This window comes from Neoarius graeffei, chromosome 12 (genome assembly GCF_027579695.1).
Source record: "Neoarius graeffei isolate fNeoGra1 chromosome 12, fNeoGra1.pri, whole genome shotgun sequence".
In the NCBI taxonomy this organism is placed as follows: domain Eukaryota; kingdom Metazoa; phylum Chordata; class Actinopteri; order Siluriformes; family Ariidae; genus Neoarius; species Neoarius graeffei.
Genome location: NC_083580.1, coordinates 14,604,534 through 14,630,182, shown reverse-complemented (window position 1 = coordinate 14,630,182; position 25,649 = coordinate 14,604,534). Strand labels below are relative to the sequence as shown.

The 25,649-nt window shown below is 41.9% G+C and overlaps 1 protein-coding gene across 1 annotated transcript in view; it reads right to left on the bottom strand.

Annotated features, from left to right (window-relative positions):
* The window catches only part of nsmfa (NMDA receptor synaptonuclear signaling and neuronal migration factor a), an 86,812-nt gene that overhangs the window by 14,139 nt on the left and 47,024 nt on the right, over positions 1-25,649 (bottom strand). Inside the window, exons 6-9 of the mRNA XM_060934993.1 lie at positions 13,391-13,443; positions 12,782-12,871; positions 6,419-6,546; positions 809-892 (exon numbers count right to left, since the gene is read on the bottom strand). Of these exons, the coding sequence (XP_060790976.1) occupies positions 809-892; positions 6,419-6,546; positions 12,782-12,871; positions 13,391-13,443 (355 nt within the window). The remainder of the gene's footprint in view (positions 1-808; positions 893-6,418; positions 6,547-12,781; positions 12,872-13,390; positions 13,444-25,649) is intronic.

Sequence of the window (25,649 nt, the reverse complement as noted above, 5' to 3'; positions counted from 1 at the left end):
AGACAGACAAGTCCCAAGTAAAGACCCCAAGTAAAGTCCCAAGTCATAGCCCAAGAAAAGCCCCCAAGTAAAGTTAGACAAGTCCCAAGTCACATCCTAAGGAAAGACGGACAAGTCCCAAGGAAAGACCCCAAGTAAAGTCCCAAGTCATAGCCCAAGAAAAGTCCCAAACAAAGACAAGTCCCAAGTCATATCCCAAAGAAAGACAGACAAGTCCCAATTAAAGACCTAAATAAAGACAGATAAGCTAAGTCAAGAGAGAAATGTTTCATGACAAGTCCAAAGTGAAGATGAACATGTCCCAGGTCAAGACATCAGTAAAGACAGACAAGTCCTAAGTTATGTCCCAAGTAAAGAGAGACAAGCCCCAGTTCAAGGCCTAAATAACAACAGTCAAGGGCCAAGTCAAAACTCATGTCCTAAACTTTAAGCTGTTAACAACTGACAAAATTTCATACAATTTCAATATGTAATTCCAGCAAAGTAATCTAATAGTTATTGTTGTAGTATCTTACTTTTCCAAACAAAATACTCTGTCTATGGAAAACTATGATAGTCATGGCGGTACAAAGTAATATAGTATACATTAAATAGGATGCTTAATGCTATTGGACATAGTAAAAATTAAGTGCAATTTTTTTTTTACTATTAAAGATTGTTTAGCATTGTCTTACTGGGTCATGAGTAACCTGAATCCAAGTCATGTGACTCAAGTCCACACCTCTGGATGATAACTTGCTACAACTGTGCACAATTATAGTCATTCCTTGTTCATGATAGTGCAGAGCTTTATGCAGTGTGGACTTACATAAAGTATGGGGATAATGGAAGGGTCATCTCTGCGAATAATGTTGGGGACATACTCCGCCTTGGGAACTTTCGATGATATCAACTGGGGGGGAGAAAAAAAAAAAGAGCTAAATTAGCCTGACAGGTGCTGTTTTGGGTAGTGTGGTGGTGTGTTTTGTCCAGGGCCGGAGTGGGCCCTGTTTTCAGTCCGGGAGTTTAATTCACATTCAGGCCACTTTGAAATGGAGGAGGAATTTGAGTACATTAAAAAAGATAAAACAAATAACTGTTCTTTCACAATGCTTTTTATTTGGTTTAAATTCAGGTAAACTTCACTTCACTTCACTTTAACAATATAGGTTCTCGCGTGCATTTGAACCAATGCTTGTGCATTACATGCCGCATACGCCTCGAAAATAATGGCAAATCAACAATGCTGGGTACTCAGCAACTGGCAGATAAAGCGTGAGGGCGCATTAGGCAACTCAAAAATGGTTAAATGAAAATGTAGGCTAAAGCAAGTGTTCGATTCTGCTTAGAATATTGGCATACGCATACACCTCTTCTAAGTTATATATTTAACAACAATTATTTAACATCAAATATGACTTCTAGGCCTATGTGTTCATAACCACAATGTGCACACGCCTGTGGAAATGCACGGTGTGACAGCGAGATGAAATAGGCTGGATGAGGAAATAACGCGCAACAGCACATTTGGGACCTGTTCATCTAAAATTGTTAATAACTGGGATGTAAAGCAATGTCCGGTTCTTCTTAGAATTAAGACATACACCACATCTATACCGTGTAAATTGCGAGATTTCACATGACATCAAAAAGCTGAATTGACATCGCAAACTATCGACACATTATAGGCCTAGCATAGACTGATAAAATCGACAAACAGGGTTATCATACTCCATATCTTTCGTAACCTACCAGCTGGTCTTGAGAACATATCTGTCAATTTGGCACATTTTGCTGCCACCTCCTTCCTTTTTTTAAGCTTCGCCCTTTCGGTTCCACCTGGCCTCTTTCTGCCCTCCATCACTGACGCGCGCTGTTTCGCGCCAATGTTGTTTAAGTTCCCCGCAATACAGAGGAGGAGTCTTGGACCAAACCAACTGCAATAGAGGGGAGGGGAGAATTTCCTTATTTGGTAGCGCCGATTTAATCTGCTGCGATGCTGTCGGCGTCTGGGCTGCCATGTGAAAATGCAGAGTGCAGTTGAATTGATGATTAATGCAAGAATAAGATCAGTGACCAAAATTAGTGAAAATTATTTTCCCCATGCTCCAAGCAGGCCACCATTGATGGTTGGGGCCGGGGATGGTCCCGGCTAAATATAGGGCCACCCCGGCATTGGTTTTGTCTTCTCACATTCGACTTTTCTTGCTTTGTGTGGTAATTGACTACTTGCAGGCGTGTCACAAAGCATGTTTGGGTTTACAGTGCTACGGATTGAATAAATAAAAGGATGGTCACAGAAGTAGTCGCTGTAGAGAAAGATGTGATCTTTCAGTAAAAGGTGGAGCAATTTTTGCATCAGAACACACTGTAAAATCGGGTAAGTCACATCTAGCAGCTTCAATAAATATCTGCTCAGAAGAAAATTTCCTGTCTCTTTGTTACTCTAGGAGGAAAACAAATACTGTGAACCACCAACATCCAACTAATCGTCAATTCAGGAAGCACCGAGTCTTGTACTGGCATTCAGCCTGTGTTTGCCTTTTTGGGGGCATGGGTTTGGAGGGAACTGTAGAAAGACTTTTTAAAACAGGCAGCTTCAGCTACCTTCGGCCAAAATTGTATAATCTCGAATCAGAAAAAGTTGGGATGTTATGGAAAATGAAAAGTAAAAAAAAAAAAAAAAAAAAAGAAAGCAGTGATTTCTAAATTTACTTTGATTTGTATTTCTTTGCAGATAGTATGCACTCAAGACATTTCATGTTTTGTCTGGTCATCTTCATTTCATTTGTTAATATACATCCATTCCTACATTTCAGACCTGCAACACATTCCATCTTGGGAGTCTGATTACCCAGGATGGATATTGTGAGAAAGACATCAGATCAAGAATAGCCCATGCAAAGGACGCGTTTTCTAAATGAAAGGAGTTGCTCACGAAAGCCTTCAGCCTTGATCTGAAGAAGAAAATTATTAAAACCGTCATCTGGAGTACTCTACTGTATGGGGCTGAATCGTGGTCTTTGAAGAAAGAGTATGTGCGGAAGCTGGAGAGCTGTGAGATGTGGCTTTGGAGAAAAGTCTTGAACGGACAAAGTAAACAACGAAGAAGAAGTATTGATAAGTAAATAAGAGAGCCATCATACCTATTATCAATAGAAGAAAGAGAATAACCAAGCCATCTACTCTATGGCATGGTGATCTTCTCATGCTAGTAATAGAGGGCAGAATAGAAGGGAGGAGGCCTCCTGGAAGACCCCTAACAGGAATGTTGGACAGAGTAAAGAATGGCGGCCCCTATGTAATGGTCAAGAGACATGCCATGGAATGGGAGCTATAAGGAAGGACCTGCCTGTAGGCAGAACACACACAGCAACAACACATTCCAAAAAAAAAAAGTTGGGACTGGGGGGGAGGGACGGCAATTTAGGGCTATTGATGAGGTAAAACAATTAAATAATAGTGTGAATTGAAACCGGTGATGGGCGGCACGGTGGTGTAGTGGTTAGCGCTGTCGCCTCACAGCAAGAAGGTCCTGGGTTCGAGCCCCGGGGCTGGCGAGGGCCTTTCTGTGCGGAGTTTGCATGTTCTCCCCGTGTCCACGTGGGTTTCCTCCGGGTGCTCCGGTTTCCCCCACAGTCCAAAGACATGCAGGTTAGGTTAACTGGTGACTCTAAATTGACCGTAGGTGTGAATGTGAGTGTGAATGGTTGTCTGTGTCTATGTGTCAGCCCTGTGATGACCTGGCGACTTGTCCAGGGTGTACCCCGCCTTTCGCCCATAGTCAGCTGGGATAGGCTCCAGCTTGCCTGCGACCCTGTAGAAGGATAAAGCGGCTAGAGATAATGAGATGAGAATGAGATGAAACCGGTGATGTCAATCATGATTGGGTACAAAATCAATATTCAAGAAAGGCCTAGTCTTTGAGGAGCAAAGATGGGCCAAGGATCTCAAGTTTAAAAACAATATTCCTCAAAGAAAGATAGGAAGGGATTTGGATATGCACTATAGTGCATAACATCATTAAATGATTCAAGGAATCTGGAGGAATTTTGGTGCATAAAGGGCAAGGGCGCAAACCTAAGCTGAACACCCGTGATCTCCGATCCCTCAGATGGCACGGCATCAAGAACCATCATTCATCTATAGCTGATATAATCACATGGGCTCGGGATTACTTTTGCAAACCTTTGTCAAGCACTACAATATGGAGTTACATCCACAAATACGAGTTAAAACTTTACTGTGCAAAAAGAAGCCTTATGTTAATGGTGTCCAGAAGCTCCATCAATTTCTCTGGACTTGGAGGCATCCAGGATGGATGATCACACAGTTAAAACATGTATTGTGGTCAGACGAATCAGTATTCCAGGTCTTTTTTGTAAGAAATGGATGCCGTGTGCTCCAAAGATGAAAAGGACCATCCAGACTGTTACCAAGAATAAATCCAAAAGCCAGGGTCTGTCATGGTATGGGGTTGTGTCAGTGCCCTTGGCAAAGTAACTTACACTTCTGTGAAGGAGCATTAATGCAGAAAAGTACATTGAGATTTTGGAGCAACATATTCTGCCTTCAAAACGACATCTTTTCCAGGGAAATTTCAACAAGACAATGCAAAACCACATTCTGCACACATTACAAAGGCAGGGCTGAGGAAGAAGAGGGTGCCTGTCCCCAACAGAGAACGTGTGGCGAATTGTGAAATGAAAAACATGACAACGATAATCCTGTACTGTTGCACACCTTAAGACCTGCACTGTAAAAAAAAAAAAAATCCGTTGTTTTTACGGAAAAATACTGGCAGCTGTGGTTGCCAGAATAATCCTGTTAAAAATACAGTGAAATGTAAACAACATTACAGAATAACTTGTACATTTCACTGGGATTCCATGTACAATTAATGATAACTAAATGTAAATTTTACAGGTATTCAATGTACAATAATCAATACATAACTGTTAATTTTACGGATATTCATTGTACAATAAACAATGATTGCATGAACATTGGTTTTTGTGGCTCCAAAATGATGGTTACAAGCAATGATCTACTAGACAGATATTTTATTTTTTGGGCTTTTTTCACCTTTATTGGATAGGACAGTGTAGAGACAGGAAATGAGCAGGAGAGAGACGGGGAGGGAAAAAAAAACCATCCTAACTTTTTCTCATCTCATTATCTCTAGCCGCTTTATCCTGTTCTACAGGGTCGCAGGCAAGCTGGAGCCTATCCCAGCTGACTACGGGCGAAAGGCGGGGTACACCCTGGACAAGTCGCCAGGTCGTCACAGGGCTGACACATAGACACAGACAACCATTCACACTCACATTCACACCTACGGTCAATTTAGAGTCACCAGTTAACCTAACCTGCATGTCTTTGGACTGTGGGGGAAACCGGAGCACCCGGAGGAAACCCACGTGGACAACATGCAAACGCCGCACAGAAAGGCCCTCACCGGCCATGGGGCTCGTACCCAGACCTTCTTGCTGTGAGGCGACAGCGCTAACCACTACACCACCGTGCCACCCCTAACTTTTTCTGAAAACCATAAAATTCATGGAGGTAAAACATCAAATAATATGCCAGAGTATTGTTTTGAGTGCAATACAGGTCAAAGATTATTTACAGATCATTGTTTTCTGTTTTAATTTCAATTTCAACATACTGTCCCAACTTTTTCTGATTTGGGGTCGTATTAATACACAAAGTGTACATATGTAAAGATAATCTAATTAGTGACTAATCTGAAAAAGGGTGAGAACCCATTTTCTTTTCTACTCTTTTTGCCTTTATTTATGTTTAGGGAGGTGCATGATCGACCCGATGAAAAAAAAAAAGCAGATCAATTTTAAAATCATTACTTAGTATTTTATTGCTTTGTTGCCTCAAATCGGTCAAGCTGTTGAAGACAAAGAGGCTGGGCAACACATTTTCACTTTGTTTCGACTGTCCTAGACAAGCTGTAAACATGTCCTCAGACTAAACTGCATTTTAAATCATTTTTTATTGGTGATGGCAGCGTGTAAGATGTAGTGGCCTCTTCAGGAGCCTTATGCAAGCTAAAACGCATGCCAAAATGCTGTATATACACAAAGAATGGTATGCTATTGCCAGCTCTCTTTTTGTGATGAATAAAAAGTGTGTGTGTGGGGGGGGAATGTACATTTTTCTGTGTACGGAGGGTCGTTTGTATTGTAATCACAGTAGAGCCAAACTCCTGGTACTGCGCAAGCATGTTGTACGCATTGTCTTGTATGTTGCACCGTGGTACTTGAGACAAGATGTGCACAAACCAAACGACAAAAAAAAAAAATACGATCTCACTTACGTTATTTCGAATTCAACGAGTCATCAATCACTCAGTACTAATGCGATAGAAACATACGGCCTCAGATAAGCTTCTTGATAGATTCTGAGGAAAGTTGGCAAAGCTCACCATGACTTTAGGAGGGACGAAGTCATCGCTTTCGCAGGCCAGTCTCTCCATCTCTTTCTCCTCCTCCCAGCCCGTGTCATTACAGCCTCCGTCATCTTGTGCAGCAGACGGCACCTGCAGATCTCCACCTACAGCACAACACGACATGGCACAATGCAGCAGACTCAGGTCAGTCCCACACAGAGAGACGGTGGCTGCAGAGTAAGTACTGTACGGACTGCATGACAGAGATGCACAAAAAAAACAACAATCCGGAAAGTTCTTTTGAAAGCACAAAAATGCCTGGCAGCATAAGAAGGAAAGAAGAAAGAGAAACTAACACGCACATAATAAGACCAAACTGGCAAATCAAACAGCTCTCTTTTCCCATAGACACAAATTCCCCCACATATTATAGGCAGTACAAAGAGACAATACAATAACACAACACGTATAGGATGTCCCATGCTGACACAGAAATCTGCAGACCACACACACACACAAACTCCGAAACCCGAGACACTCCAGCTGAGACAGATACTCACAGAGAGAGAGAGAGAGAGAGAGAGAGAGGGACACAGAGTTGAAGACAGAACCCCACTCAGAAGAAGACAAACAGACAAGGTCAGAGTCAGCAGCAGAAGAAGCACAGTACTCTGTGTGCGCGCACGTGTGTGTGTGTGTGTGTGTGTGTGTGTGTGTGTGTGAGAGATAAGTGGCTTGTTATGGTGGCTACAAGGGTAATGCCTTTACAAACGAAGCTTAAGCTCTCAAATTAATCAATTGTCTAAGCTTTCACAATATTATTGGTAGCTCATGAGTAGAGCTGTGCATGGGTTTGTGCATGGGACCTTACTCACCCACTCTAAAATGTTTCAATTTGTACTCCCCTAAATGATTTCTAAAAAGTACACATTACAATTTCTCTTTAATATCTCATGGGTACATTAAGTTGTGCGCACAATTACCTGTCGGCGCACAGTTTAAAGAAATAAAACGCACAACAATAGGATGTACTGGATCAAGTGCTATTTTATAAGCTACCGTATAATGAACTCCATTATTTGGTGAAAGCCATTGCACGTCATATTACATTTGACAGAATAAAAACCTCCATCTGCTTCTTAAGTCTGCATTTTCTATCCTGCAATTGTTTTGGGCTTAAAAGTAAGTTCTTGTGTATTAAGGTGGTGGTATAGACACTATTCAAAAGCCTGTCTTTTATGTTTCTACTCAAGAAAAATCTGGCAACCTTTGCAGGCATGAACAACACGCAAGTGATTTGCATAAAGTGAATTGGCTGGCCAGAAAATAGAGGCTTTTAAGCATGTGTGTAACCCATTTGTGAATCCACATAATGTTCGCTGCATAAATATTGACTTTTTTTGCACTTAAATCACCACATTTGAACACGGCCTTCAGTCTAAGGCTACATCCACACGACAACGGCAACGAGATGTTATTTAAAAAAATATCGCGTCCAAATGGGCAACGATCAGTAAAATATCAGGTCCATATGGCAACGCAACGCTTGCTGAAAACGACGCAATACACATGCCACACCTCTAGGGGCGCTGTAAGACGGTCTCTTCGGAGACACCAGAACAGAAGAAGTAAGGATGCATGCGCATAAACTATTATGCGCGAGACTTCATATTAGCCACAAAGTCAGGAAAATCTGTTCGTAAAATTACGCTATAATGACCAAATACAATGAAAAGTATTTTTCCAGTCTCACCTGTGAAAGGTAATCCCATGTGATCTCGTTTGGACGGTAAACCTGTTGGTACAGTTAAACGCAGCACATGAATGAGGCATCTTTATTCTCCGCTTTGGCCTATCCAATATGGCGGCGAGGATGACGTATGATTCTACGCGGAAGGCGGCGTCTTTAATGGTCCGGAATAAATTGAATGCTACACGTTGATGGATTAATTTGTTGTTCTACGTCCTTTTTGAGGAATGTATTGTAGGACTTAAACCAACATCTGAAGAGGTGAGATCGCTCCTTTTTTTTCGCTATTTTTGCTGGCAGGATTGACTCTGCCCTAAGGGCTATTTTCTCTCTCTCTCTCTCTCTCTCTCTCACTTTGCACCATTACACAATAAATATTCACAGTAAAAATATTTTGTAAGCGCGTTTCATGAACCAAGTTATAGGATTTGTTGACAACTCGCATCGAGTTCGTTACACTTCTACCCGGCGTGAAGCACTCACAGTCATGTGGTTGTGACGTCATCGTAAACAAATCCGTTCTACTCATCCAGACGACTTCGCAATGGCAACGATGCCAGATCTTTCCACTCTGGAACCCGTTCTCAAAAAGATTGCGTTTTGGGCACCCAAAACGCCGGTGCCGTGTGGACACCAGGCCTAAACGATAAGCAATTGTATCGGAGTCACCTGAATCCGTTGCCGTGTGGACAGGGCCTAAAACAAGCACATCCCATGAATTTGCAAACCATGCAGGTACAAGTCAACAGAAAATACTAGTATCCAAAGTTCTTTTAATGGGGATCTGTTAATTATTTGGTAGCAACCACTTCATCCCAAAATCTTTCCTTTGGATCACCTGCTCCTGTCTGGAATATAGTACAACCCCAATTCCAAAAAAAGTTGGGACGCTGTGTAAACTGTAAATAAAAACAATCGATAATTTGCAAAATCATGGAAACCCTATATTTCATTGAAAATAATACAAAGACAACATATCAAATGTTGAAAATTAGCAAGTTTATGTTTTTTTGAAAAAATATATGCTCATTTTAAATTTGATGTCAGCAACACGTTTCAAAACAAGTTGAGACATTGTGTTGCATCACCTCTACTTCTAACAACACTCTGTAAATGTTTGGGAACTGAGGAGACCAATTGCTGTGGTTTTGAAAGAGAAATGTTGTCCCATTCTTGCCTGATATACAATTTCAGTCGCTCAACAGTTCGAGGTCTCCTTTGTCGTATTTTGCGCTTCATAATGCGCCATATGTTTTAAATGGGAGACAGGTCTGGACTGCAGGCAGGCCAGTTTAGCACCAGGACTCTTACTATGGAGCCATGCAGTTTTAATATATGCAGAAAGCGGTTTGGCATTGTTTTGCTGAAAGAAGGAAGGCCTTCCCTGAAAAAGATTGTCTGAATGGAAGCATATTGCTCTGAAATGTGTCTACCATTCAGCATTAATGATGCGTTCCCAGATGTACAAGCTACCCATGTCATGTGCACTAATGCACCCTCATACCATCACAGATGCTGGCTTTTGAACTGTGCACTGATGACAAGTCGGATGGTCCCTCTCCTCTTTAGCCTGGAGGATGTGGGGTTCATTGATTTCTGAAATCAATTTCTCCTTTTGATTCGTCAGACCTAGGGACAGTTTTCCACTTTGCCTCAGACCATCGTAAAAGAGCTCGGGCCCAGAGAAAGTGGCGGTGTTTCTGGATATTGTTTATATCTGATTTTAACTTGCATTTGTAGATGCAGTAAGGAGGTGTTCTTAAGCCCATACAGTGATTTCCACTACAGACACGCATCTGTCTTTAATGCAGTGTCGCCTGAGGGCCTGAAGATCACAGGCATCCAATGTCAGTTTTCAGCCTTGTCTCTTGCACACAGAGATTTCTCCAGAGTCTCTGAATCTTATCTCATCTCATTATCTCTAGCCGCTTTATCCTGTTCTACAGGGTCGCAGGCAAGCCGGAGCCCATCCCAACTGACTACGGGCTGTAATGGAAATTTCTAATAAACACTTCAAAACGCTTAGCAGTCGTCTTTTCAGTCATTTATTATAGAAGATCATATAACAGATATATAAAATAGGAAAGGAAAGAGAAGAAAAGACGACACCACTTCTGATGCCGAGAGTACGCGCAATCTGAGCTGTGTTTTAGGAATGTTATTTATTATACTCTGAAAGCATTCGCTCACTGCTTGTGTCTTCATGTGATTGGCTCAAGACTTTCTATGAAGCTTTGTTAAAGCGTGCACCTGCCGTGCTCTGGTATGTGCAGGCGGATGCGAGTAAGGGAGAGCTCAAGCTCCCTGCTTATCACCACCGAGGTCAGGAAAGGTGGTTACATCATGAGAAGATGCGTAGTTAGGATGAACTCAAGCACCCTGCTCATTACCACCAAGGCCACAGAAAAGCGATTACAGCATGTGGAAAAACATCTCCTCAGTAACTAAGCCACTTTACTTCAACATACAGAAACACAGAGAATAATAATGTTCATCCATTAAAATTCCCTCACAGGGCGAAAGGCGGGGTACACCCTGGACAAGTCGCCAGGTCATCACAGGGCTGACACATAGACACAGACAACCATTCACACCCTCATTCACACCTACGGTCAATTTAGAGTCACCAGTTAACCTAACCTGCATGTCTTTGGACTGTAGGGGAAACTGGAGCACCCAGAGGAAACCCACGCGGACAACATGCAAACTCTGCACAGAAAGGCCCTCGCCGGCCATGGGGCTCGAACCCGGACCTTCTTGCTGTGAGGCGACAGCGCTAACCACTACACCACCCATTCTCTGAATCTTTTAATGATAAGTCCCATAGATGATGTGATCCCCAAATTCTTTGCAATTTTACATTGAGGAACGCTATTTTTAAATTGTTGCACTGTTTGCCCACACAGTCTTTTACAGAGCGGTGAACCCCTCCCCGTCTTTACTTCTGAGAGACTCCGCTTCTCTGGGATGCTCTTTTTATACCCAATCATGTTATTGACCTGTTGCCAATTAACCAAATTAAGTTTTTTTTTTTTTTTAGCATTACACAACTTTTTCAGTCTTTTGTTGCCCCTGTCCCAACTTTTCTGAAACGTGTTGCTGATATCAAATTCAAAATGAGCATAAACTTCTCATCTCATCTCATTATCTGTAGCCGCTTTATCCTGTTCAACAGGGTCGCAGGCAAGCTGGAGCCTATCCCAGCTGACTATGGGCGAAAGGCGGGGTACACCCTGGACAAGTCGCCAGGTCATCACAGGGCTGACACATAGACACAGACAACCATTCACACCCTCATTCACACCTACGGTCAATTTAGAGTCACCAGTTAACCTAACCTGCATGTCTTTGGACTGTAGGGGAAACCGGAGCACCCGGAGGAAACCCACGCGGACATGGGGAGAACATGCAAACTCCACACAGAAAGGCCCTTGCCGGTCACGGGGCTTGAACCCAGACCTTCTTGCTGTGAGGCGACAGCGCTAACGACTACACCACCGTACCGCCGAGCATAAACTTTAAAAAAAATAAATAAATAAAATTTCTGAGTTTCAACATTTTATATGTTGTCTTTGTACCATTTTCAATTAAATATAGGGTTTCCATGATTTGCAAATGTTCACATTCTGTTTTTATTGATGTTTTACACAGTGTCCCAACTTTTTTGGAATTGGGGTTGTAAAAAAAAAAAAAAAAACCTGTGCTTGCATTTTGTGTGCGTATGTTGCACAGATTCCTAGTACCCATGCACACATCTACTCATCAGTTTGAATCACAGTGATGCAACAGGAGTCAAAGAGGGCATAACTGGCTCTGCTCTTTAGGTAGAAAACAAGGCATTTCTCTTTCAGAGCTAGCAAATGACTGAATTTTAGTTCATTTACGCAGAATAGGGAGAGAGTGAGTAGAAAGGAATGCCTTACTTTCCACCCCAGGTCAAATTATGCTGGGATCAGACTACATGAATTCAGCCTGATCTGATTTTGACACGATTTTGTCATGACCGGCAAATTTCCAACATTGCGCCCAAACGTGAATGTCAGGAATGGGGCTTGTAGTGTGACAGAACGGTGATGTGGCATCTGAGACACCCCATGACATCCTGATGAAAATTCTAGCATGTCAGAATTTTCTCGCCTAGTTTGACGACAACTACAACATGACTCCGACAACTCCTCCTATAGCCGTAATTGACACTGCTTGACCTTCCTTGCTAAGGACTCGCAAGGACATGAATGATGATTGGTTGGGGTCAAACTTGTGTTTCCAGTCTCCTGACCAAGACACCGCAAGAATTTATGGCACTATGATTGCCTAATCTGGCATGGTGACCATCGTGAAAGACAAAAATATTGTGTAGTCTGATCCCGGCGTTAAGCTCTGTCGGACTCTTGGTGGTGGTATTGTTATTATTTGACTGTGAAGAACTAGCTAGGTGGTGGCAATTAGCTAGCACTAATTTTTTTTTTTTTAAAGGCATACCAGACTATATTGTGCATGTTGTAGGACAGATGCGTGTATGTGTGTGCATTGCCTACATTCAGCCAAACACAAGATGACTGGGTAAGAGTGTACGCATCCTGTTGTGCCTGTCTGTACGTGTGTGTAATCAGGACAGCGTGCAGTGTTGGGTTAATGGGTTGACTCACTCTCTTTTGAATCGGGTAGCGAGTCTTGCTTGACTGGGGTCGGGTCGCTCCAGGAGCGGTTGAAGCTCTTCGCCCTGCGCTCTGCAAAGGCTAGTGGAGTTGGAGAGATGATCACACACTCTCTCTCTCTCTCTCTCTCTCTCTCAATCATACACTCCTCTCACACTGTGCCTGCTTAATATGTGCCACACATGATGTAGAGATGTCTGGACCATTAACCTCATGCTTGACGGCTCCACATACAGTACACACATTTCTCACCTTCAGTCCATCCTTGTGGACTGTGAGTTTCTTGCTGTTTCTTCCTATCCCGCTCAAACAAACTCCCAACACACAGTGTAAGACCAACAGCTAGTTCTAGTCCGTTATCTTAGATCACCAAGGAGAACAGGACCACCTGGAATCCCCCACCCCACCCCACACACACACACATCTACTCATGCACACAAACACATTCTCATTGCAATCCATATGCACACTTGGGCAAACAATACCATGCATGTACATACCAAAACACAAAAATCACAGACGCAAATGACCAATGCATAAACGAAGTCATCAGTGCATTCAATAAGACACTCATACACATGCACACACACAGTGACTCACTCTGAGCTTTCATTCTTCTGCTGCCCACCATTCGAAGGTGTTTCCGGAAATTTCTGCACACACGTTCGTTTGAGGGAAAGAGAAGAAGGGCAAAGGGAAAGAATCAGATTACTGGATCCAAATAGTGAACAGATGAACAGAGATGAGACTCTGGAGAGGATAGTCAGCTGTCTGAACATACTAAAGAGCACATGCTGCTCGTACTGTACATTCTGCATATCCTGCCTCTAGTAAGCCATTTCAGTGGCTCATTTTCACCATATAGACAAACAAAACTCAACTCTGTAGCACATGTTCATACTGTACACATGATTACTAGAACTGAAAGCCTGTTTTCTTGAATCTCAGAGATGGAACTACTTGTATGTGATTTGTGGTTGGTCGAAGAGAGCAACTGGACTTGCTTGAAAAGTCTTGAAGACGTTTCGCCTCTCGTCCGAAAGGCATCCTCAGTTCTGTCTGTCTAATAGGGAGTATCAAGTATTTATCCTCTCATGGATCATAACAGAATCCGAATCTTTTCAAGCAAGTCCAGTTGCTCTCTTCTACCAACCACAGATTACTATGTACCTGGACGACTGAGTATCTTCACAGATATGTTTCTACGCACTTTGGGATGAGTTCCCTTCGACTAGTGTGGGAGTATGAGAGGACTTCCAGAAAACTGGCAGACATCTTAGCCAGAGAGGATCGTTCATTTTTGTCAACCTGGAACGACCATCACTGAACAGAGGTGGGTGTCTATGACATCTATCAGCCACCTTCAATGCAGCCATCAGCATTCTGATTCGGATTCTATTATGATCCATGAGAGGATAAATACTTGATACTCCCTATTAGACAGACAGAACTGAGGATGCCTTTCGGACGAGAGGCGAAACGTCTTCAAGACTTTTCAAGCAAGTCCAGTTGCTCTCTTCTACCAACCACAGATTACTATGTACCTGGACGACTGAGTATCTTCACAGATATGTATGTGATTATGTTACCAATAGAGCCATAATACATTTTGACATGAAAGGACAAACACAGAGCTATTCGGTTGGTTAAAACTGTAATACAACACTTGCTAGACTAGCTAATGTCAGAGGTTAACAATTTATCATGCTCAATAAAACAAAACAATACAATACAATCACAACGGTCAACATTTTCCTGACATGATTTGGTAAATTAAATTACTAAGAAACAACTTTATGGCTAAAATGACTGGAGATGCCAATAGTGGTACGTATTCTTCTTCGTCCCATAGCCAGCAAGGCTGTAGGGGAACCACTGATGACATTTTAACAGTCCATCATTGGTGTGTCTAGGGCATTTAAACTTGGTGGAGCCCATCCTTTTCCAAGCTTGATCAATTTAGAGTACCCAGTTAACCTAAGTGCATGTGGGGTAAACTGGAGCACCCGGAGGAAACCCACGGAGACAGACACGGGGAGAACAAGCAAGCTCCACACAGAAAGGCCCCTGCTGGCTACTGGGCTCGAACCCAGAACCTTCTTGCTGTGAGGCAACAGTGCTAACCACTGCACTACCGTGCCATCCATGAGTACTCTCATACTCTTTCCAAAAAAAAAAAAAAAAGATTTTGATGCATCCCTAATAATTAGAGTTAACGTCAAGTGCAAACCCAACTCCCTTGACCTCTACTACACTTGCTACACTCTGTGTAAACACAGTCAACATGTGCTGTGTTCACACTTATACCGGTACGAAAGTGGTATAACTGTATCGATACAAAGTATACCGGTACAGTTTAGTGCATCTGTCCACACTAGCGAGAAATGTTTGCGGTTTTCTTTCACGGTAGTTGAAATGCGCGTGCGCGAAATGTTTCCGTGGTTACCGAGTAACTTCCTTCCGAGAATATATGGCATCCGTTATTCCGTGATCTCAAGAAAACAAAACAATTATTTCATGATCTCAGCTGGATCACTGTATCTCCGTCGGTAGAGACGAAGCCGGGCCAGTCTTCTCTGGAGGTGCCGCGGACTAATTTTGAAATTATCCCTTATTAAAAGACTTAATGCAATCTCTCCCTTTGTCAGCCCCTGATCAAAATATTGCCTTATTAGGTGATCGATTATTCCAGACATTCTAATGACCAAAGTTGCGTCTATACAGAATGAGAAATAGCCCCAAAGTCAGCATATCACAAGTCTCTTGGCGCACCTGAATGAACCATTTCTCAGCTGTTTACTCGAGATCATGAAATAATTGTTTTGTTTTCTCGAGATCTCGAATTAGTTGTGTTGTTTTCTCGAGATCCTGAATTAATTATATCGTTATCTCCGGATAACAAGGTGAATTAAAAAAAAGGATTATATGAAGGGCCTCTCTCGGCTTCCGTACAGATGAAACAACGTGTGTGCTTTTTGTTGTCAATGCACAGTCTGTATTTCTGGTGGTCATTTATTCAGTCGACTCGTATAAAACGTGTGAGGCAGTTGAGAAAAACAAACGAATCTCCGTTCTTCACTATTTTATTCAGCGAAGACATCGATTGAGGTGTGCGACTTTGTGCATGCGCATTATATTTGTATTGATACAGAACCGCTTCATCTGTGCACACTACAGCGAAGCGCTACAGTACCGATACTGTACCGGTACGAAACCCATACATTTGTGGGTTTCGTACCGATACAGTTATACCGCTACAGTACCGGTATAGTTGCTAGTGTGGACAGGTGTTGCGGTACGAAAGTAGTTTCGTATCGGTACAAAATCCCTAGTGTGGACAGGGTAATGTAGTGCCAGTTTCTACGTGATAGAACTGGAAATGCTAGAGTATTCCTTTAACAGAGGCTTTAAATGTTTTTGTTGTTGTTTTTTATGAGCTTTTCACGTAGTCATTTAACGTTCTGTCACTAGGTCAACAGACTAACACATACTGACCTACTCGATGCATTTTCCTTCACTCTGGGCACATTTACATGTAAATGGGTGACATTGAGCGCCGTCTCATGCTTCCCTCACTCCTACTCACGATTACCTTATCATTCCAGCCAGTTTCATTTGCCCTGCTGCCTACATGGGTATCACGCTACTCTCATTACTATCATAACTGTACGCAAACAGGCACACAAATGCCGGAGAGGGCGAGGAAATATTGCCGTAGTTCGGTGCTATCACAGACACAATTACAATGTAGTGACTTGGGAATAATAGGCAGGGCAACGATAGAGCGATGGAATGAAAGAAAGACGTTCAGTGAGTGGAGAGAATGAGAATACGGTAATCTCACCGTCTCTCTCTCTCTCTCTCTCTCGCCCCCTTTGCCCCTCTCACCCATGCGCATCAAAGACGTGATTGAATATTATCACCTAACTTAATAAGGGGATAAAAGACAGACAGAAGTAGAGAACAAAAAGAAAGAAGGCAAGCAATGAAGGATGACAGTCAATTTTTTCATCCTCTTCAATGTTTCATGGGTGTTCCTTGCACCTCCTGCGTCTTTTTTTTTTTTTGATTCAGTGTGTGAGTCTCCACTTGTTACTCAATTCCGCTCTTCAATTCAATTCAGAAGCTTTTCCATATCACCTTGTCCTTCTCCTAAAACACCTGGGAATTCTGGGATACATACGATATTCACAACCCCCTCCCCAAACCCACATACATACCGTCCACATTCACTCTGATTACACACAAATTTTTCACTCGTCCTCCCTCGCCCTAGTCTCTCAGCCCCTCCCGTTCTCTTCTCACTTCCATTTCTCTTCTCCTCAATTGCCTGAAAGAATGATTGCAAAATCGCCACTGGCCATCTCTAAAACAATTGGGAATTCATTCAGGCCCGTTTCAATTACATTTCTTTCATCTTCAGGAACTGCCTCTGATAATATTTATTTCATACAGTGCACAACTCTGTAAAAGACACCCAACATGATCAATATTGCTGGCTACGCTTGATCACACTCTTGAAGAACTGTTTTTCTATTAACCACAATCATTGCCTATCTAATCAACTTCACTGATGTCTGTGTGGGTATAAAAATAATTTAAAAAACATTAGTACAGTGATTGGACTGTGTACAATAGTCAGATGTTTACTCTGAGCTATTGTTGTTGTCGTCAATACCACTTAAACCATGACCAGTCACCAAGAGTAGAGTGTATTGAGCCCGAGACAAGACCAAGACTTTGCGGACCGAGACCAAGTCAAAACCAAGAGCAAGACCAAGGCAGCATGAGACCAAGACAAGACCAAGACTTTGAGGGGTTGAGACCAAGTCAAAACCGAGACCAAGGCAGCATGAGACCGAGACAAGACCAAGACAGGGTGAGACCAAGACTTTATGGGGTTGAGACCAAGTCAAGCCCAAGGCAGGGTGAGACCAAGTCAAGCCCAAGACAGGGCGAGACCAAGACTTTATGGGGTTGAGACCAAGTCAAAACCAAGACCAAGGCAGCATGAGACCGAGACAAGACAAAGACTTTGAGGGGTCGAGACCAAGTCAAAACCAACACCAAGACAGGGCGAGACCAAACTAGTGCGTGTGAAGGGGGTGGGGGAGGGGTGACAGCCGTTAACAAAAAAGAAAAATTTGAAAATTAGCAATAAGTCACATTATTGGTTGCATTTGAAGCAGGAAGTTTCACATCCAATCACAGTAATGATGTAAATCAGATCAATCAGACAATGCACAGGCAATTTAATGAAATCCCCACAGGTGAGGTCTTGACTGATCTTGAAATAAAATCCTATGTCCAAGACCGAGTCCGAGACAAGACTGAGTAAAAATGTAGTCGATTCCAAGACAAGACAGACCTGCAAAAAGTGATCGAGACCGGTGTCTAGACCAAGACCGATCTCGAGTACTACAACCCTACTCTGAACTCTGAAGGCCAGTTCAGGACATGGCCTCTGGCAAGGCAAGGCAAGTTTATTTATATAGCACATTTCATACACAATGGCAGTTCAATGTGCTTTACAGAAGCAAAAACAAAAAAACAGTAAAATAATTTTATTTTTAATCTAAAACAATTAATTAAAAGAATTAAAAGAAAATAATAAGAATTAAACAATAGTAGAAATAAAATAATAAAATGCCAAAAAGAAAAAAGGAGAAAAAGAAAAAGAAACCAGCGGAATAAAATAGAATAAAATTAAAGTAAATTTAAAACATGCAGAGAAAGTAAAGATTATAAAAAATGTAAAAATATTAATTATTTAACAGAAAGCATCTGAAAACAGCTCTGGAGGACTCACTGAGACATTCCATTCCATTATAATGAATGAACTTTTAATTATGATTTGATGTTAATTATTTCCAATTGTCTTTATGTAATAAGTATTAATGAAATATCCAAATCACACCAGAACTCCTGCAGTCACTAAAATGACTGGGGTAGAGACCAGGTTGGCCATCTGAGTGATCCAGAAAAGAACTGCACTGAAATTACTTTGCAGTCGATCAACATTCATTTGTAGTGTTTTAGCCCGTGGACACCACAGGGATCGTTTTTACGTCATGTTGGCCATAAAAAAAAAAAAAAAAAGGACCAGAGAGGAAAATAAATAGATAAATAAATGGGTAAATGAGGACTAGGGGAATAAAGTACTGCAATGATACTTTATCCTGCAGTACCTCAAAGGTGACATGGAGGTTATTTTTTTAATATGACGTGGTCACTGGGTAATTAATTGAGGCCACAAGATAATATATGTCGGCTGTCAAGTTAATATTTCAAGGCCATCTCATGGCCATGAATTATTATGTTTTGGCCACAAGATCCCGAAGAGTCATGGCCATGAATTTTGTAACTTGAACTTAATATGTTATGAGAATGACATTTTAACATGTGCCCTTCAGAAAATTACTTGGTAGGAATGCATGAAAGCGTCTATTAGCTTTGAGAATTTGCTAACGCATCATGGGATAATGTATTCATTTGCAATGCCAGTGGCGCCAATGTGTGTTTATGCTTCATTCCAAGATTGTAGAAATGTGTTTTATCATCATCCAGCTCTATGCTGAGGTTCCTGTGGCCTTAATGATCTGATTCACTTACTTTTTCTCTTTAAAATACTTAGTGGCTGCAAAACAGCTCGAGAAACTAAATTCATGGCCTTGAAATATTTAACAGTTATTCCATGAAATCGAGTCGTACATGAGCTATAAGCCATGAGTGACAAGATTGAGTGGAATAATTGTTTCATTATATCTACAGTCACTGGATTTTGAGAAACAGAGCATTTTTATTTTTAGCAAATTCGATAAATAAAAACTTTATACAAAATGTCTGACAAAATAATTTCCGCTTAGAATGTGAATAAACCGGCGAAATGACAGTAGCAATTTGTGAAAAATGCTATAATAACACACACACACACACACGCACGCACACACACACGCACACACACACCACCCTCCACAATTATTGGCACCCCTGGTTAAGATGTGTTAAAAGCCTTAAAATAAATTCAATTTTTATTGCAGAAGCATAATCTCACACTGAAAATTGCAGAAAAATGTAACCCTTAACTCAAGTGAATTTAAAAAAAAAAAAAATCCCTGACTAAGAAATAATAATTTTTCATAAAATCACCTGTTCCACAATTATTGGCACCCATAACAATTCCTAGAAAATAAATGTAATTGAAGCATTTCTGTCATTTCTACTGTAGTTTATAAAGTTAATCAGAGTATCTAGGAACCTTTAATTAGTAATTCATCACATCCTGTTTCCCTGGGGTATAAATATGATGTGACACAGAGGCCTATTTCTCTTATCCACTCTTCAACACGGGAAAGACAAGAGAACACACCGTTTAAGTAAGGCAGATGTGTGTCGACCTTCATAAGTCAGGCAATGGCTACAAGAAAATAGCCACTCGCCTACACCTGCCCATATCTACAGTCAGAGGAGTCATCAAGAAACAACTGGAACAGTGGCAAACAAGCCTGGACGAGGATGCAAGTTTATCTTGCCACCACGCACAGTGAGGAGGATGGTAAGAGAAGTAAAAAGTTCTCCAAAGCTCACTGTTAGAGAATTGCATCAAAGAGTAGCATCTTGGGGTCACAAAGTCTCCATAACAACCATCAGGCGCTATCTACATGCCAACAAGCTGTTTGGGAGGCATGCACGAAAAAAGCCTTTTCTCACTTACAAGCATAAACGTAAACGTCTGGAGTTCACTAAGCGGTACTAAGACTTCAACTGGGACCGTGTGCTTTGGCCAGATGAGACTGATACAGCTTTTTGGCAACAAACACTCGAATACATCACAAAAGATGAGTATGCGGAAAAGCACCTCATGCCCACTGTGAAGTATGGGGGAGGATCGGTGATGCTGTGGGCCTGTTTCTCTTCCAAAGGCCCCGGGAACCTTGTTAGGGTGCATGGCATCATGAACTCTTTGAAATACCAGGACATTTTAAATCAAAATCTGGTGGCCTCTGCCCGAACGCTGAAGATGGGTCGTCACTGGGTCTTTCAGCAAGATAATGACCCTAAACATGTGGCCAAATCTACACAAAAATGGTTCACCAGACACAAAATCAAGCTCCTCCCATGGCCATCTCAGTCCCCAGACCTCAACCCAATTGAAAACCTGTTGGGTGAGCTGAAGAGGAGAGTGCATAGGACAGGACCCAGGACTCTGGATGATTTAGAGAGATTGTGCAAAGAGGAATGGCCGAAGATCCCTCTCTCTGTATTCTCCCATCTTGTGAAATGTTACAGGAGAATATTAAGTGCTGTCTTGTTGGCAAAAGGGAGTTGTACAAAGTATTAACATCAGGGGTGCCAATAATTGTAGCACACATGATTTCATGTAAAATAATTATTTCTTAATGTGGGATTTTTCCCCCACTGAATAAATGCACTTGAATTAAAGGTTGGATTTTTCTCTTTTTTTGCATTGTTGTCCTGTATTATTTAAAAAAAAAAAGAATTTATTAGAAGCCTAAGAACATATCTTAATGAAGGGTGCCAATAATTGTGGAGGGCGCTGTATATATGTTCTTACCATCAAATACTTTTATTCCATATTTTGTTGCTTTTTTTTTTTGTATTTTTGGGGTTTTGTTTTCGAGTAGAGTTTTTATTTCATCTTCGGGTTGGTTCAGAAACAAAATGGCAGAGCATGTTGTTCTCTTCTCAAGGTATATGAGCTGATAGCCTAGTAGTAGAGTAGCCAATCGGAGCACGCGACTGCTCATATCCAGTGAACGTGGATAGAATAATAATCGTTAGCCACACCTTATTAAAAATAACCACCATGTCACCTCAGCAGCTCTGTAGCATTCTTGTGGAAGAAGGGATTTTTCTAGAATTTTCTGCCACTGAGACTAGGATTCAACTTTTTTTCTGCCCTAAAAACTTTTAATGGAAGCCAAATGATGCTAGTTTAATTTCATAATAAAAGATTTAAAAGGATACGAGTACATAACAAAAATGCATCTGTTCCATGAATAAAGGAGGTCTTAAGATGATACAGAAACGTAGTGTTGTTTTATCTAATATGAATAAATGAAAATTAAACTTTTGGGGTTTTTTTTGTATCCATAACCGATTAGACCCACATGACTATGTCTGCAACACTTAAACCAGATGCTCTTCTCTCTAACAAAGTATAAAAAACCAATTCTATAGAATTAGAGCCTAGTTTACAATTTTTAATAAACAAGAATCTACGAAAGCATTCTACGTTTGCATAAAATGTTCATTCACTGCTCCGACAACTGTTTTTATTACAAGTTTTGAGTAAACAGGTTCTCTCATTTTCTCTTTTCTCATTACAGATAAATATATCCAGAGATTATTTTCTTTGATAAATTGCATATATGCTACAGATGCACTAGATTAGATTGAAAAACACTGGCGTATTTCTTTAAAGGTCCCATGGCATGAAATTTTCACTTTCTGAGGTTTTTTAACGTTAAAATGAGTTCCTCTGACCTTCTTAAGTCACCCCAGTGGCTAGAAATTTCATAATGTGTAAACCAAACTATGCCCAACATTTGAGAATGGCGCGTCAAAACGGCGCGTTGATAAGCTCTTCCCTTTACTACGTCAGCAAGGGAGATGATCCCCACGCCCCCCCTCTGGATTCCCACCCACTGTATGGATTGCCCCGCCCAGTTGTAGTGAGGAGACCATAGAGGACACAACAACATGGCATCACCTAAGCGAGCGAAACATGGAAATTGCGCTGTACATGGATGTGACAACACAGAAAAGAGTCTGTTTTTACTGCCGATGGGAGAGCCCCTGAAGACGCAGTGGCTTAATTTTATTTACTTCAATAATACGCCGTCGAGTCTACCTAAGATGGTGTATGTTTGTCGGAAGCATTTTCCTGAGGAATGTTTCCACAACTTGGGACAGTACAGGGCAGGTTTTGCACATCAACTGTCACTGAAGCCTGGGTCCGTACCAAGCATCCCTGCCGCATCAACCACAAACAGCGAACAAGTAAGTGTATAACTGTTAAGTCGTTTTGCCGTGTTTTAAAATCGGTGCCACGTTAGCCTTGCAATGGCTACATTAGCTGTGCAGCTAACCGCTTCCTGCAGTTAGCCAGGTACTCTGCGCTACAAAACCAAATACATGCAGAATGCTCTGTTATAATAGCCAATCAAAACAGTTTTTACAAAGACACCCACATTCTTTTTTTTTAAGTCACTCGTTCATTTTATTTTTGTTTGTTTGTTCAGTAAAAACCCAAACATTTGTTGAATTTATTTTATTTCCTCGCGTCGCACCTTAATGACGTCAGCGCGCGGTATTTTTCCCTTCGCGGTTTGTTCCTTCTCTCTCGCCATAGTAAGACACCCACATCCGCTTGTTCTGACCCACTGGAGGTAGCGTCACAGTGCTGTTAGCCAATCAGAGGTAACACGTTTACATGTCATGAATATTAATGATAAGACCCGCCCCCAGCCTCTACCCTTCCCCGCCTCCTGCTTCTCATTAGCAAAACGACGCACTGGGAAAAGCGCTGAAATGGGGCTTTCTCCCAGGAGGCTATATCTACGTGCCGAGGGTTCATTTCGAGAAAGGCTGCGGATATAACATCCGGAAACCTCCACGAGCCCGTTTAAAGCATCAACAAACCACCATGCCATGGGTCCTTTAAGATCTCTCATCTCCAAGAGAAATGTCTCTGCATTATTTATTCCACTCATTTTCCCATTTTTTTCCCCCCTCTCTGGACAACATAATGCCAGTGAGAAGGACAAGTCCCTGAACAGAGATGGGACTAGCCTGGCTTTGGGAAAGTAATCTGTAGCCCGTGGCTAAACATCTCCTTGAATGACTTGCATATTAGTCTTGTGTTCTTTAACGGTGCCACAATTTATATTTTAAAGCGAAACGGCCTTTCAATTTCATAAAGTCGGTGAAATTTAGCTCCCTCTGAAATTTGGTCATTGTGATATATATTTATTTTTGTAATATCTGACAAAATATCAGGCCATTCTGTGGCTGGGAAGTTATTTAATTTGAGGGGATTCCCTAGCAAATGATGTGCATGAAATCGCTCTCTTCGCGCAGTCAAGCAGACAGAGGAAGTCCGTGTGTGCGCGCATGTGCAGGTTTACCTTTGACCGTGCACTGACAGTTCCATCATTCTGTCGCTAAATGAACAGCTGATCGCACCGAGGTGCTCGCTGACCGCCGATATTTATTAGTTTGGTCCTGCGTTTCCTTTCCTTCGTATATAACAATGTCTTTTCTTCTCGCTTTCTGTTACTGTAGTCGGTCTTTCATGTTGTTTCATTCGCCCACTCATATCCTACACTTTCCTCTCCTGTTTCACATTTGTATCCCACAATGCCTTGCGCGAACAGGGAAAGCCCACCACGTCATGCATGACGTAGTATCTTGAATTGGGTCATGGTGAAGCAGGCAAAAATAGGAGAGAATTTAGGGCCATGTGGCCCTAAATTCATTATTTGTTCTATTTAAAAAAACTAATACAATTGGAAGTCTGTGATTTGAATTCAGTAGCTTTCGGTCCACTAAACAAAAATAATTGGGTGCCAGTTATGACCTACACTTGAAAAATCTGAAAGGCAGTCTACCTTTAATGAAATCCTATGTTGATTTTTTTTTTTTTTAGTTTAAACTTCTTGAGCTATTTTCACTTTTGTGAACAGTTTCCTACATTACCCACAATGCTGTTTGACCACCTGCTAATTGACCCTCACTTCATCTCTACCTGAAGAGGGCAACGCAGTAGCACCTCCTCATCTGTACACTTAAACAGATCAGCTTCCAAACTTTCATCTTAATACCATCTTCGGCACTATTGCTTTTGTCATCTTGTAGAACATGCAGCACAGATGAGTTATATAGATCAGTGTTTCTCAACCTTTTTTCAGTCACGGCACCCTTCAGAAGTATGCAAATTCTCAAGGCCCCCCCGTATAAAATATACGCAGTCACGCTGACCATACGCTGACCCCGGCAGTGACGTTGTGACATGGGAAAGGGGGGCGTGAGACAAATTTTGATGATGCATGAGGCGGCCATGATCTGCATTCGTGTAACTATCGTTTTTTGGAATTTTAATTCATTTTATTTATTTCAATGTTAGAATATATAAATTTTTGACGGCACCCCTAATGAAGCCAGACGGCACCCCAGGGTGCCACGGCACCCCGGTTGAGAAAGGCTGATATAGATGCATTGAACTTTGCATCCAACTTCATAGACAAACTCGGAGTGGACGTCATTGTTAGGTCACCGCAGTTGTGTGTGCATTGTAGTGACACAAAGATAGCAGAAACGAGTGGAGGGAAAACAGGTGAAATCCTTGGGGGCAGCCATGGGTCGATTCCCTGGAGTTGAGTGAATGAACAGCACTTTCCCCTCCCTCTGCATCATAGCTGAAGTGCCCTTGAGCAAGGCACCTAACCTCCAACTGCTCCCCAGGCGCTGTAGCATAGCTGCCCACTGCTCGGAATATGTGTGCACGCTCATTGCTCACTTGTGTGTGTTCACTGCTTCAGATGAGTTAAATGCAAAGGAGGAATTTCACTGTCCTTAAGTCTGTGATTGAGTGTCTCATCTCATCTCATTATCTGTAGCCGCTTTATCCTGTTCTACAGGGTCGCAGGCAAGCTGAAGCCTATCCCAGATGACTACGGGCGAAAGGCGGGGTACACCCTGGACAAGTCGCCAGGTCATCACAGGGCTGACGCATAGACACAGACAACCATTCACACTCACATTCACACCTACGGTCAATTTAGAGTCACCAGTTAACCTAACCTGCATGTCTTTGGACTGTGGGGGAAACCGGAGC